This window comes from Eleutherodactylus coqui, chromosome 6 (assembly GCF_035609145.1).
Source record: "Eleutherodactylus coqui strain aEleCoq1 chromosome 6, aEleCoq1.hap1, whole genome shotgun sequence".
Taxonomy (NCBI): domain Eukaryota; kingdom Metazoa; phylum Chordata; class Amphibia; order Anura; family Eleutherodactylidae; genus Eleutherodactylus; species Eleutherodactylus coqui.
This window is the reverse complement of record NC_089842.1, coordinates 104572541-104588369: the sequence shown is the minus strand read 5'-3', so window position 1 is coordinate 104588369 and position 15829 is coordinate 104572541. Positions and strand designations below refer to the sequence as shown.

The 15829-nt window shown below is 48.4% G+C and overlaps 1 protein-coding gene across 1 annotated transcript; it reads left to right on the top strand.

Annotated features, from left to right (window-relative positions):
- The first annotated feature begins 3293 nt into the window (after window positions 1-3293).
- On the top strand, window positions 3294-14184 carry RPL22 (ribosomal protein L22). Its single transcript, XM_066607324.1, has 4 exons — window positions 3294-3398; window positions 7381-7485; window positions 8397-8521; window positions 13986-14184. The coding sequence occupies exons 1-4, from the start codon at window positions 3387-3389 to the stop codon at window positions 14128-14130; spliced, it is 387 nt and encodes a 128-aa protein (XP_066463421.1). The 5' UTR covers window positions 3294-3386; the 3' UTR covers window positions 14131-14184.
- The last annotated feature ends 1645 nt before the right edge of the window (window positions 14185-15829 follow it).

Below are 15829 nucleotides of genomic sequence, written 5' to 3'. Positions count from 1 at the left end.
ACAGTTCCCAGTGACGTGCAGACAGTATCTAGGCTGACAGTGCTCTGCCAACACATGGCTGCCCTCACCCTACAGCGAGGGTCTATGGACGTGACACGGCCCCCCTAAAAATAAGTAAAAAGATCACCAATCAGTAACATTCAATGGGGAGCTCTCCTACCTGCCTTGTCTGACAAACTTCTATTTATATAGCGACGCTAATGGGCTGAAAGTAGGTGACCTGCAGAGTCCGGAGATGCAAGGGTTATACTTACTTCCCTTGTCGTTCCCCCAATGTCAGCACTGAAAGCTGCCGCTCAGTGTATTGGGCCAAGTAGTTCCCTCGTTCTAATTTTATAATGGGTGGACATCCGGGGAATGATGGGGGAAGTAAGTATAACACTTACATCCCTGGACTCAGCAGGTCATCTACTTTCAGCCCATAAGCTTAGCTTACAGATCCCCTTTAAATACTACAAAGGCCAATGTGCAATGAAGAAATCCGATGGAATGCCTCCTGGGACTGATATGCGGGCCCTGTGGATAGTTCTGTCTGTGAGCCCAATGGGCAGTAAATCGCAGACACTTGGATTGTGTAAGTCCTGTGTATAGTGGGTAAGGTGCTGCCGTCCCAAGACTCGCTATCAACCAAAATTGTATGGATAGTGATTGGAAGATTTGTACAAGAAAGTTGGTAAAAAACACCATAGGATGTGGTGCAACCTTATTTGATTGAAATCAAACTCCATGGATTAAAACCCGTAATCCTCTTTATTTAGTCCAGTGACCAACGCATTTCAAGGCCCGTAGCCTGTTGTTCCGAGGGCTGGAGGAGTACACAAACGCTCCCTGAGGGAGTTCTTGGTGTCACCTGCAGAGGAAGGATGATCAAGATACTTCTTGTTATGCGACACCAGAAACTCCATCATGGAGCATTTGTGTATACCTCCAGCCCTCGGAACAAGAGGCTACAGGCCTTGAAATGCGTTAGGCACTGGACTAAATAAAGAGGATTACGGGTTTTAATCCATGGACATTTGATGTCAATCACGTAAGCTTGTGCTACTTCCCATGCTTTTTGCCCGACTTCCTTGTGTGTATTTATATACTGGCCAAGAAAGTTTGACTTGTCACCCTTGGCTAGCACATGACCCCCAAATACACCCCTGCACTAGTATTACGTTACTGCACCATATCTGGTAGATGACCTGATGTAAAGTGGTTGATGACAGTGCCCACTGGGGCCACGGCTTGTACAGGCTGTCCACTTTGGGTAGTAGAAGTCTCTATCACCTCAATGTGCTTTAATAGAGGCATAGGGAAAGGATTGTTAAACCTAGACAACCCTTGTAACAGGCAAACATCGACGGAGGGATTGGATATAAAAGAAACTGTCCCTCCAAAAGAAGACCACTATCTGTATGTAGTGCAGTGAGTGTACTGTGCTGTGTGCTGCTCATGTGGGAGGTTAGGGGAACCACTCTTGGCTCAGGGGCCCCCAGGGGCAGGCTAGGCCAGGAGGCAGGGGAGTATGAGCCCCCAGCAAGTGTTTGGTGCTGCCCTACCACCAGTTGCTTGCAGAATTTCCAGTAGGTTCCTGACACAGACACACTCACAGTACTGGATCTGCGACTTTTAGTCCGACACTGCGCATATCTCGTGCAACATAGTCTCTCTCCTCCTCCCCCAAGCTCCGTGTTCACTGTACTCTGAGTGACAGCGCCAGGGGGAGGAGGAGCGAGGCCATGCTGTGAAAGAAAGCACGCGCAGCGTCAGGTCACAAGTCCCGTGTTGTGTGTGTCAGGAACCTACTGTAAGTTCTGCAGCGGGGCAGGTTTTATTGTCCACAGAGAGAAACTTTTATTAATTGAAAAGGCCACAGAGAGCTAAAGTAGGTCTCACAATTAGGGCTATAGAAGGCCTACAGAAGGTCCAATTACAAGTTAGGGGGTACAAGTTCACTATTACTTATTGAAGGTCACAGAAGGGTCACTATTACCAACTGGGGTGACTATTATCAGTTGGGGCTACAGTGGGATTTTACTACTAATTGTTGTCACTGTGGCGATCCTATTACTAATTGGGGCCACAGAGAGGGTCTTATTACTTAGTGGCATCACAGCGAGGGCATAATTACTTTTTGGAACAACAGTGGGCACACTACTACTTAGTTGGACGACAGCAAGGATCCCACTACTAACTAAAGCTACAGAAGGGTCTCATTACTAGTTGGGGCTACATAAGGGTCAGTATTACTTGTTGGGGCCACAGTGGGGGTCATATTGCTAATTTGGGGCACCGAAGGGTCTTATTACGAATTCAGGCCACAAAGGGGTCACTATTAACAATGAAGGCCACAGTGGGATACCTATTACTGATTTGGGCCACAAAGGGGGTCTTATTACTTAGTGGGACCACAGCCAGGGCATAATTACTTTTTGGGACCACAACGGGGACACTACCACTTAGTTGGACCACAGCAGGGGCCCTACTACTAACTGGAGCTACAGAAGGGTCCCATTACTAGTTGGGGCTACAGAAAGGTCAGTATCACTTAGTGGGAACACAGTGGGGGGGTCATATTACTAATTCAGTCTTATTACTAATTGGGGCCACAGAGGGGACCTTAGTTCTAAGTGGGTCCATATTGAGGTCCTATGACTTAGTGGTACCAGAGCAGGAGCACTACTACTTTGTGGGACAACAACGGGCGCACTGTTACTTATTGAGGCAACAGAAGTTGCACTATAACTTGGTGGGGCCACAGCAGGGGCACTGTTATATAGGGGGACAACAGCGGGAGCACTATTACTTAATAGGACCACAGCATGGGCACTATTACTACAAGAAGCTACTAAGTAGTTCATTAGGGGTTGTGGAAGCAGGATGGAAAGAGTGTGAAGAAGAAAGTCATGGCAGGAAGAAATCTCCTAGCTTTGTGTCGTCTGCAAATTTGATCATTTTCCCCTCAATTCCCTTTTTCGGATCATTTATAAAAATGTTGAACCACACTGGGCCCAGGACAGAGCCTTGTGGTATCCCACTTGATACATTCTTCCACTTGGATGTGCAGCCATTTATGACCACTCTTTGAGTACAATCACTCGGGCAGTTGTGAATCCACCTAACCGTTGCTTTGTCAATTGCATTCTTGCATTAATTCTATATGTGAAGTGTGAAATGGTATCTAGAGGTGGACAATCCCTTTAAGACACAGTTAGGTTTCAGTAAGGCCAGTGACTCCTCCAGCACACCCCACACCCAGCAGCACATGACGTCGCCGTACGTATAGTCTACAGACATGCGCACTACAGCCAATCGATCCTCTCGGCGCTCGACTGCAAAGGTGTCGCTTAGATAGCGCATGCGCAGCGGCTTCCTCTTCCTTTCAGCCATCTGAAGTCGCCATGGCTCCTGTGGTTAGTATGGAGCTCCTCGGGTTGTACGGTACATGCTGGGTCCCTCCGCTCCCGGCCGCGGCTCCCCGGATGCCCCCTGCCTTCCCGCTGTACCGGGGATGTCCCTGCGGTGAGCGCGGCTGTCCGCCTGGCACTGTGGAGGCAGCTGGGAAGCGGCATGTGCGGCGTGAGGAGTCGCGGCCTGGGCGCAGCCTGTACCGGGGGGTGCGGGGGTGGCGACGGGGAGCGGAGGACTGCGGCCGGCCGGTTATATGGGGCGCAGAGCCTGCAGTGCGAGGGGCGCCGGAAGGAGCAGGCCGCATCCTCCGCCCCAGCGGCCTCCAGTAATCCTCCTGCCGGCCGGGTTACCGCTGAGTGCAGTGTATGTCTGTAGGGGCCTGCGAGTGTGCTGTGTGCCCAGGGCCCAGTGCAGGAGGCCCCCAGAGCCGGCAGCTGATTGGCTGGAGGTTCCATCGCAGGTCACCTCAACATATTAAAAGGGCAGTGCGGCGCCACTACTGCCATCCGAAGCCGAGCGGACAGACAGGTGGACCCATTATGGTCAATGGTTCCATCCTGGGACAGAACTGTCCGGCAATGGGGATTCCCCGGTACAGGAAACGGGCATCCCCAGCGCAGGTGTGACACCGCCCTTACGGGGGTTTAGGCCGCGGCACACGGACCAGCGGGTCGGATTTTGCATGCGGAATCCGGCGGTGACCCCGCATACCATTTCCTGTGCGGAGGATGACCGCTGGCGCTCGTTGTCGCTCATGCGCCGTACAGGGTGTTTTTGAAAAAAATGTATTTATTTTTCCGCGCCGTCACTAGGCGATGACACAGACGCGCCGGCGCGGAGGGTGTCATTAAAAAAAAAAAGTAGGAAGAGGGGAATCTTGGAGTTTTTTTCTTTTCTGTCTGTTTTTAAAACCTAAACATTTTCTAGAGAATGAAGCCTGTCGTGTGGCTCCGCCCACCGCGCAGCTACCTGAGGGAAAACCTGTGTTTTTCTTGCAGGACACAATACCGTAGCGGTCCACACTGTACTGTGCGCCAAAGTAAGCAGATTGAAGCGTAATGCTGCGTTGGGAAATTTAAAAAAAATATTCAAATGAGCCTAAGTGAAGGATGATCGTTGGGGCTGACGCAGCCGGTGACGGACGAGAGGCGTTTGCTTCCGTAGGCCATCGCCATCCTGCTGGCAGTGGTTTCTGTGAACCACGATGGTTCAGTCCCACTTTTACAGCGACGGAGCGCCTCCCATTGGATGAGCCAGCCATGCATTTGCCAGATTAAACGGGCTGCAGGAATGCGCACAAGTTAGAGGTGATGCAACTCGCTTGTTCAAACGAGAATCGTCTCGAAGGGCTATGAGCCCGCGGGCGCCTGCCTCCGGCTGCGGTTTTCCCGCGGGCGCCTGCCTCCGGCTGCGGTTTTCCCGCGGGCGCCTGCCTCCGGCTGCGGTTTTCCCGCGGGCGCCTGCCTCCGGCTGCGGGTTTTCCCGCGGGCGCCTGCCTCCGGCTGCGGGTTTTCCCGCGGGCGCCTGCCTCCGGCTGCGGGTTTTCCCGCGGGCGCCTGCCTCCGGCTGCGGGTTTTCCCGCGGGCGCCTGCCTCCGGCTGCGGGTTTTCCCGCGGGCGCCTGCCTCCGGCTGCGGGTTTTCCCGCGGGCGCCTGCCTCCGGCTGCGGGTTTTCCCGCGGGCGCCTGCCTCCGGCTGCGGGTTTTCCCGCGGGCGCCTGCCTCCGGCTGCGGGTTTTCCCGCGGGCGCCTGCCTCCGGCTGCGGGTTTTCCCGCGGGCGCCTGCCTCCGGCTGCGGGTTTTCCCGCGGGCGCCTGCCTCCGGCTGCGGGTTTTCCCGCGGGCGCCTGCCTCCGGCTGCGGGTTTTCCCGCGGGCGCCTGCCTCCGGCTGCGGGTTTCCATAAACTACACCCCTTTATATACTTGTAGCAGCATAAGAATGTGTGTGTTTAGCATACGTAAAACCCGTGTGACTGCTGCCTAAGGGACCGTTCACATAGCTATATGAAGGCTGCCTTCAGATTGGCGTTGGACCCTTCGGCTGGGGGTCCATCACAGATCCGGCACAAGATCCTGGAAGAAATAGCGCTGGACGCGGGCCTTTGTTCGTCTGGTAACATGTTGGGTAGTTCAATGGAAAAACAGTCATCTGTTTGGTTCCGTCATCAGACAGACCTGTTGGGGAACAGGAAAGGGGGGTTTCCTGGCCAAACGAAGCAAGAAAACGGACCCCCTGACGCAGCCGGATGTGAATTGCAGATTCGGTGAGGGTCTGATCCGCGGTAATACGCAGTTCAACCAAACGCATTGGATCACACAGTTCGCTCCCATTAGCGGGTCAGAATTGTGTCATCCATTTGTGGAAAATAGAACGCAGCATGTTTTATTTTACATGGGGATCCACAACATGGAGCCCATTGGTCTCTATGGTCACGGATATACCTGCAGCCCATATACAATTATATTACACATGAGCCGTAGGTATCCGCATCATTGCTAAGCAACGACGCAGGAAATGTAATGCGCATGGCCCCGAAAACCCTTTAATGTAACTTCTAGAAACGTATGGCTAGCTAATGTATCTGTTTTAAATCTTAATGTATGTTTCATATGACTTGTACTTGTGTCCAGTTTCTTGTATCCTAATGTGGACAGCCCCTGATCTGCAATCACACGATGTACAGGAGCCTCTCATATATATATAATAATGACTCCCCAAGAGAGGGCCTAGAATACTTGGATCTAGCAGTCATGTCTGACGCTATATTCTGGGCACTACTGACGCCTGACCTGTAATATCTTAATGCACGGAGCTCCTGGCCGGATAGCCCTCTTACTATTAGCACATTAGAATGTATAGATAGTTTCCAGGTGGCTTACGGTGTTTGTAATTATCTGCAATACACATTACTGCACCTCTTATTACACAGGGGTCCATGGGCGCAGCAGACACGTTGGGGTAGAATATAACATTCATGTGGACATGAGCTGTGCGTTATAATCCATACCGTATTGTATGGTTATGGTATACAGCGCTCTGGAGGAAAGACCAAGAAACTAATATTCAGGCAGTGGGGACTGTACTACAGCTCCCAGCATGTAGCTGCAGGGCACAGTGGGAGAAGTGGTTTTCAGGTTGGAAGCCGCTGATACAGATTATAGCGTAACGCAGTTATATGTGCAGCGCTCCGCGGGGAAAGAAACTTTAGGGTAAACTATATGTTAATAAGCTAGGAGGGGATGTGCCGACAATTAAAGGGAATCTGTCGGGCTCGTAGCAGCTGCAATAGTGACCCAGGAATCTGATTGTTATACCCTCCCTGTCCCCCCTGAAAGCTAAGGGATGCATGCGCAGCGTGGATTACATAGGTGCCCACATAGAATGACAGGGCTAGTCCTCTTATTCTACGCAGTCTGCGGTTAATGGGAGGAATGCTGAGGAGGATACGTATAAGGGCTCACTCAGATGAGCGAATGTAGCTTGCATATTACGTGTGTAATACTCAGTAAATGTGCATGTAACATGTATTTACTGCGTGTTTTATGTACCAGACTATAATAATGGTGCTCATCACATACCTAAATAGGACATGCATTCACTCGTGTAATCACAGGCCTGAGTGGCCCGATGTAAAGCAATCGTCTTCTAGCACTGCATATTAGCATGCTAAATACCCGATCGCAGCGATGTCTGTTCTATTTTTGCTCGTTTAGCGCACCTCATCAGTGATGGGGTATGCTAAACTCCGCTGTCAGACGCACCTCCCTACGGATGGAAGAGAAAGTAAATCATGGCAAAGCGCCATTTAAATCGCGGAGCTTACCGTAACGCCTGTGTGCGGGAGGCCTTAGTCACATCCCTGGATTGGGTGTTCCAGCTCCTGTGAGCCCATAACTTTAGTCTATGGGGTCACTAGGGCTGACTTTATTCAGATTTCCGTTATGGGAAGCGTGTCGATCTAATTACTGCTTGTTGGTTTCTCTAGAAAAAGTCCGCAACGAAGGGGAGCAAGAAGAAGAAGCAGCTGCTGAAGTTCACCTTGGACTGCACACACCCGGTGGAAGATGGCATCATGGATGCTGCTAACTTTGTAAGACCCCCAATGCTTTAGAGGGCTTTAACTGTTTCATGGAAACAAATCTTAATCACTCAAGTTCTAAAAGTTTCTAATGTACAACGGGGAATCTTTAGCAAGTCGTCCCAGTTTTCTGGTATAAAACATTCAGGTTTTGGTGCGTATTATACTGGTCCAGCAATCTGCAACTTGTCGCCACGCTCAGCATTTTGTGCAGCCGCTGTTGTGTTGGGTCACCGATAGAGATGAGCGAGTATACTCGCTAAGGCACATTACTCGAGCGAGTAATGCCTTAGCCGAGTATCTCCCCGCTCGTCTCTAAAGATTCGGGGGCCGGCGGGAGAGAGCGGGGAGGAACGGAGGGGAGATCTCTCTCCCCGCCGCAACTCGCCTGTCACCCGCGCCGGCCCCCGAATCTTTAGAGACGAGCGGGGAGATACTCGGCTAAGGCATTACTCACTCGAGTAATGTGCCTTAGCGAGTATACTCGCTCATCTCTAGTCGCAGAGCATTCATCTGATTGGGACGTACCTAAAAGTAAAGGGATTCCCCACTATGGTGGGGTATGTAATGTTGGTACAGGGAGGGCACCATGCCAACCAGCATTTCTTCATTATAGATTCTTTTGGAGCTTCAAGTTTCCTGTATTTTGTTTTCTCTCTCCTCGTGTGCACAGGATTTAGTGATGAATAATTCACCTGCTTTGTACTGAACTTTTCCTGCAGGTTTTCAGTATGGTTTCCACACAGGAAATGTGCAAATCTGTTGCATGTGGCCCTATAAAGGCTTTATCCTATCAGCACAACTTATTTGCCTTACTGGGGTACATAGATGTCATAGAGGGGGTCCCCAGCTATGTATTATGTACTGTATGTGCCTGCTACGTTGGTGAGATCTCAGTTCTGAATCTGCACAATACATTACAGGAACAGTTCTTGCACGACCGCATCAAAGTCAATGGGAAAGTTGGCAACCTGGGTGGTGGTGTTGTCACCATCGAGAGAAGCAAGAGCAAGATCACTGTGACATCAGAAGTACCATTTTCCAAGAGGTGAGTGATATGAGGAGCAAGTCTTGAGTTCCATTCTTGCAAGACTCCTGCTGGTTCTTTATCATCTTATAAATGACCATGTTGGCTGTCTCATAATCTTCACGCTCTAGTACCGAATATATAATGTACGCAGTGTCCCCCCACTTCCTCACTGTCCCCGTGTCGCTATTAGGCCGGTTTCACACAGCTGAGAATCTCGCATGAGTTTGTTGCGTTGCGAGACTCACAAAACTCAGGCGACTATGAACCCCATTCTTTTGAATGGAGTCCTATACATTTTCTCCGAAAAAATCGTGGTAAGTCCAATCTGTTCACGTTCCTCGGAACGCATTGCCTGTTGTTTAAATGGGACAGTAAACCATCTCGCGATGTACATGTGAGTGCGGTGCTTGGTTTCCCAATGGGAAACTCTTGCCAATTCTCTAACACGCCCGAAAGTTGTGCCAGATGATCACTACTTCACAGAAGTGATGGGAGAGGTTTTTGACCCCCCCCCCCCCCCCCAAAAAAAACCCTCCTCACATCGGTGTGAAATGCACGTTGGTCAATCGTGATATCGGGCTGAGCTTCTCAGGCCCAATATTGCGCTCGCCAGTGTGTAGGTAGCCTTACCCTATGGGCTGTAACAGGGGCCTCCCCCCTCTACCATGTGTGCAATAGGACCTATATTAAGCCCTGCCCCTTGGTTAAATCCCACCCCTTTATTAACCTGACAAAAATGGAAGGAAGCAGGAGATTAACCCCTGCATTTTCTGCTGGATTTCTACATATTTGCTCTCCTGTTTACTTTTTATCTTTTATTTCTAGGTTTAGTGTTTCTCTACTGCTGTAATGGCAGATTCAGTCCGTGGACAAGGGTGGTACACAGAGAACAGGATGGTTTATTTTTGTTTGTTGTATTCTTGTTTTCCTTGCTGGTTAAGGCTTTATTCACATGGCGGTCCTTGTGCTGACTAATTCTCATGGACCATTGTGTGGTCTTTTTGCTCATGAAGACGAGCCAGAGTAGGGCACGTTGCATCTTTTATTTTTCAAAAAGACAATCTGTCTGCGTGAAAAATCACATTTGTGAATGGCCTGAGTGGCTGCTATTGGTCCTTGTGCTCTGTGTCTAATCCATTGTAGAGTCAGCACACAGACTGAAAACAGTCCTGTGAATAAGGTTTAAATCTACTACTTAAGGCCGGTCTCACATGACCGGATTTCAATTGCAGAATCCGCCCAGATGATCTGCGGTACTCCACACACATTGAAAAAAATAGAACGTTCGCATATCCGCTCAGATGAGCAAATAGCGATTGCGATTTCCGCAAGGGGATTTAAAATCACTGCATGTTCTATTTTTGTGCAGAATCTGCACCGATGGCTTCCATTGAAGTCAATGAAAACTGTTTGACCCGCAGCCCATCCGTAATTTGACATTGCGGATAGGCTGTGGGTACCTGCATCATCGCCTAGCGACGGCGCGGGAAAAAGAAATATTTCCTCCCAAAAATTGTATTGCGCATGACCGCTGATGAGCGTTCGGGGTCATCCACAATACAGAAAAGCGAAGATTCACCAGATTCCATTGCGAACTCTCACATGCGAAATCTGGATCGCCCGTGTGAAACCAGCCTCAGGCTCTTGTTCACTGCTGAGTTGCACCAACTATTGTAAAACCGGCATGTATTGGTACTTTTTTTTTTTTTTCTTTCTTCCCCCAGAGCAGTAGTATTGTGACTTCTTAGGCTAGAACAACACAATTACTGCAGTCATGGATGCATAGCGATTTCACAAGTAATGGTTGTGAGCGTGATTTAAATTCCTACATGTTACATGATGTGACTACTATCATGAAAAATCCAAACCTGCTGGAATTTATCCCCAGCAGCTTTTTCAGCTTACGGTGCCTGTCCACGGGCGTGATTTCGCCGGCATCAGTCCACGAGCGGAGAATCATTGCGATTCTCCGCTCGCGGCCAGCCTATCTATCAGATAGGGCTGACCGGCGGAGAATCGGCGGCTGCTCCTGCGACGGAAATCTTCCGCGGGACTTCGCATCGCCTGTGGACAGGGGGCCTTAGACTTCAATTGAAGTCATGCGTGATTGTTACTCACATGCAACATGTCAGCATCATTTTTGTGTGTCTATGATGGGTATTTCAAATACCAAAATTGCACACAAATCACATCATTGGGGAGTGCCTGAAACTCACCGTATGGCTCGATCCTTAACCCCCTGAGTGGCACGCCCGGAAGATTTCTGGGACGAGCTCCACTGCCCATAGTGATATACCCCGGAAGATTTCCGGGCTATGTATCACTATGGGAGCTGCAGAGCACAATGCCACAAGCTGTGACAGTGTGCTCTGCCTGCACAGACCCACAGAGAACATAGCAAGGGCTTTGAAAAACCAGCAGAAGATATTGCCGATATGTCGGCAATCTCCTGGTTTGTTTACAGGTTGCCATAGAGACCATCGGCTTGTCAGAAGCAAGCCAATGGTCTCCGTGGCAGGGAGAGCTTGGTGCTCGGCTGTGAGAGGACAGCTAGGTACCAGCTCTTACAGCAGAGATCAGAGAAAACCTCCGATCTCTGCTGTGTTAACCCTTTAGATGCTGCAGTCTATGTGACTGCAGCATGTAAAGGGCTGTCACTGCAGCATGTAAAGGGCTGTCACCATCGGACCCCCGGAATGTGATCAGGGGTCCTGATGGGTCCCTGTGGAAGTCCCCTAAAAAGACAAAAAAAAATTAAAAAAAAAAAGTTTAAAAATTATAAAAAAATTTATAAAAACACTTGTCTCCCTTTTTACTTTGTAAAAAAATCAAAAATACAATCACACATGTGGTATCCGTGTGCGTCGTAATGACCCAGAGAAGGAAGTTAATACATTATTTAACCCCTTAAAGGAGATGTCCCGCGCCGAAACGGGTTTTTTTTTTTTTTTTTTTTAAACCCCCCCCCCCCCCCCCCCCCCCCCCGTTCGGCGCGAGACAACCCCGATGCAGGGGTTAAAAAAACCACCCGCACAGCGCTTACCTGAATCCCGGCGGTCCGGCGTCTTCATACTCACCTGCTGAAGATGGCCGCCGGGATCCTCTGTCTTCATGGACCGCAGGGCTTCTGTGCGGTCCATTGCCGATTCCAGCCTCCTGATTGGCTGGAATCAGCACGTGACGGGGCGGAGCTACACGGAGCCCCATAGAGAAGAGGAGAAGACCCGGACTGCGCAAGCGCGGCTAATTTGGCCATCGGAGGGCGAAAATTAGTCGGCACCATGGAGACGAGGACGCCAGCAACGGAGCAGGTAAGTATAAAACTTTTTATAACTTCTGTATGGCTCATAATTAATGCACAATGTACATTACAAAGTGCATTATTATGGCCATGCAGAAGTGTATAGACCCACTTGCTGCCTCGGGACAACCCCTTTAATGACATGGCCCCTTTTTTTCTTTTTTCCCCATTTTTTTTTTCCTCCCCCCTGTTTAAAAAACTACAACTTGTCCAGCAAAAAACAAGCCCTTATATGGCCATGTCAATGGAAAAATGAAAAAGTTATGGCTCTTGAGACGCAACTGCAAAATTAGTTGAAATTCAATGATTAGACCATTTTAAAAAACCTGCCCTGGTGGGTCTGACAGGGTGGTAGGAAACCCGCCACTCAAGGGGTTAAAGGGGTTGTTCAAGTACTAAGAACTCTGGACAATCCCTTCCCCCATGCTTTAAAATAAGTAATGAAAAGCTCAGCTCTCCCGCAGTGGCCCGCGATGGCATTCGGTCCTCTGGTCTCTGACAGCTGCAGTCCCACCTAGTTTTTGGATTGTCACAGGGCCTGCAAACAATAGCAGAGCACAGTGATCAGTCGCTGAGCTCTGTTATTGGTTGCAGCCCCTGTGATATCCCGTAAACTTGTCGGGACTGCAGCTGTCAACAAAGACCGGAGTGGGGGACCAAGTGCCGTCGTGGGACACAGCGAGAACAAGGAGAGGTGAGTATATCGCCGTTTATTTTAATGCACGGGGAAGGGGTTGCCCAGAGTTCTTACAACTTGGAAAACCAGTTAGAGACGCCAAAACACCATCCCCTTGTGGTGTCAGGTTGGTAGAATTTTGATAGGTCTAGTGTATGTAACACTGCAGTAGTTTAGGAGAAACTTACATTTTATCAGTAGCAGCACATACATAGAGGACTACAGGAATTACTCCTAAATATTCATGAAGGCTAGCTCCACCCACCCCACCTTTTTAGCCACTAATTTTCTACTATCCTGTTACTGTACATAGAGAGAGAGAGACCTGCAGCTCATAAATATTGAGGACTACTTCCTGTAATCCTCTTTCCTGGCTGACACTAAAAATAAAAGTTTCTCCCAAACTACTGCACAGATATACGGTGAAAAACTGTTAACAGCCTGTCACTACCTTGTGCTGCTCTCACAGAGGGCTATAAAAAGATGGTGACTAGAGATGAGAGCGCTTACTCGGTAAGGACAGATACTCGAGCGAGTATCGTCCTTACCGAGCACCTGCCTACTCGCCCGCAAAGATGCGGGTGTGGGTGAGCAGGAGGGAGCGGGGGAGAGAGATCTCCCTCCCGTTCTCCCCTGCCGGCACCCGAATCTTTGTAAGCAGGCAGGTACTCGGTAAGGACGATACTCGCTCGAGTATCTGTCCTTACCGAGTACGCTCGCTCATCTCTAATGGTGACAGGTTCCCTTTAATAGATGTAAAGTAGTGAGTTGCTCTGAAGCAAGTACGTAATAGTGTCCACAAAAGGGGAACCCAAAATGTGTTTCCCAGTTTGATGTAAATCTTAATCATTTACTCATCCAATATCCATTCAGTTCAGTGATTGTAAGAGGCTTGTTTTGGCATATACTAACATATTAAGCATCTAGATGTAACTAAGAAGGATAAAGGTAATGTATATAAATCATATTTCCCAGACTAAATCTTCGAATTTTGACAACAGAAAATAGGGAGAGAAAACATTTCATCCTAATTTAAACTTCACTGGTGACATTAATAAATGGAAAGTTTGTTTGTTTCTTGGTTTGAAAATCCATCACAATATCAGTGAACTCTGCGGAAGTATTTTTGCGCTGAAAAATCCCTACAGTGCTGGCCACTGGGGGGCGCCCTTCCTTCTGGTTTGCTGTCCACTGCCTGTTCTCCATTGACAGTAAACAATTGAACAAGGGAGGAAGATAAGTCATTGTGTTCATTGAAATGTATGGAGGAGGGAGGAAGGGAGAGACTGACTGCAAGTTAGGGCCCACTTACACGCAACGATTATCGCTCAAAAGCCATCTTTTGACAGCCTATTCTGAAAAGTCATCTGTAGAGTTAAAGCTTTGGGGGTGACTGTGATAGATGTTTGTAGGAGGGTTTTCTATATTTTTAGTTTATCACTGAATGGGTGAATCCTGCTTTGAACGTCCTGAAGTCTCTGAGCTCTCCTTTTTTCTTTTAATAGGTACTTGAAATATCTGACCAAGAAATATCTGAAGAAGAACAGTCTACGTGACTGGCTGCGTGTGGTTGCCAACAGTAAGGAAAGTTATGAGTTAAGATACTTCCAGATCAACCAGGATGAGGAGGAGGAAGAAGACGAAGATTAAACTTTTTAGATCTGGATTTCTTTTGTATTACTCAGAATAAATATGAGAACTATATTTTTGTTTGCGTTGGTGTTTTTCCCCTTCTTACAGCATTGTCATCAAATGTAGCATCACTGACCACAGAAACGCATTAGAAAAAATGAACTAAGACATCTTAAACTGAACCTGCATCATCTTATGACTGTGATCTCCAACCTGCAGCTCTCCAGTTGTTGCAATCCTACAACTCGCAGCGTGCTCTGGGAGTTGTCCAGCATGCTAGAAGTTGCAGTTTTGAAATGTCTGGCGAGCCACCGATTGGGGATCACTGCTTACACAGTTCCAACTGCAGAAGAACTGTGTTATTATGGCTGTATTACTGCTATCTGATAATGGCCATGCACAGTGAAATAAATTTCCATTGCTCTCAGTGGTCTGGAAATCTAGATGGCACCAAGATATTCCATGCTGGACTAGCCAAAAATAGAATTACCTTGTAGTCTGGCATTTGTACTGTGCCAGGCAGATGTAACACTAAGATCGCATTGGTGCCAGGACATATAGTGGCCACACTTGCATTTCTTCCATGTCTCTGCAGCCATAGGATCATTGCAGAGCGCTCCCTACTGCAGGTTTCATTTAACTAATCTGACATTGGAATTTTGCTGAAAATGTTTTGGTGAAATTCAGATTTCCAACCAATGCCTTGTGAATCCTATTGAACAGCAGATACAGATTACTACAATGGAGTGGACCTCATGCCCAAGACAGTCACGTCTTAGGAGAAAAACAGATTACTACAATGGAGTGGACCTCATGCCCAAGACAGTCACGTCTTAGGAGAAAATATGTAGTGAAATAACATGGCTGGATATACACTTACTCATCGGTTCACGTAAGGTGGTGCCGTCGCAGGTCTATCGCTAAGATGCTTTACACCACATTCTAGTGTTAACCCTTTCCAGTCCAATTTGTATCCTGGTTTTCCTAGGGGGCTTACTCTTATACAACGGCGCTATATGCTGGCTAAAGCCAGTACTGCATTAGGTGACACATTGGATAGCCTCCGACAGCAGAGAGGCTGGCAATATACAGTAAGAGAACCCCGACGGACATCTTCCAACATCGAAGCTGTACAGCCTTAAATCATAATGTCTTCACAGGTCAGACAGTGGATTGGAAAGAGTTAAGAGTTGCACATTTTTGTGCAAGTTCTCCTGCATTTCCTGCTGCCCTCTCCACTTTCATACAAATTGGGCATGGCTTGGTGGGACAAACATGGCTACCTATGCCTTCTCAAATTCACTAGAACTTGGGCCATGAACTGTAAATTTATAGCAGGAATCTACAGCAGGCTTTCCCAGCCCTAGCATGCAGCAGGTGGTCCACGGGTGGCCAAGATGCAACCAGTCTAGGAGAGGCTTGTATCTGTTACATCTGGTGCATCTTACTCCAGTCACACTGATCTGAGACTGGCTGGCCAAACTCTGGTTTGGGATAAATGTACCCTTGTATTCCAAGTTAAATCTATTAATCCTTATTGAAAACATTTTTTGTATTTACACTTATTTTAAAAAAAAGGTTCTCATCCTCGGATGTTCCAGAAGTTGTTAGAATAGCGCCACCTGTTTCTATTCTGTGTCCACCTCAGTTAATTGTTCCATTGTAGTCCGAAATGCTCAGTGTTGCTTCTCTGTATTTGACTGGGTACGTGCAGGGA

What these genes read in the sequence shown, in the direction of transcription:
- RPL22 (XM_066607324.1), top strand. An exon ending in TCATGGATGCTGCTAACTTT is followed by an intron (nt 7,486 to 8,396) that starts GTAAGACCCCCA and finishes AATACATTACAG; the next exon opens with GAACAGTTCTTGCACGACCG. An exon ending in GAAGTACCATTTTCCAAGAG is followed by an intron (nt 8,522 to 13,985) that starts GTGAGTGATATG and finishes TTCTTTTAATAG; the next exon opens with GTACTTGAAATATCTGACCA.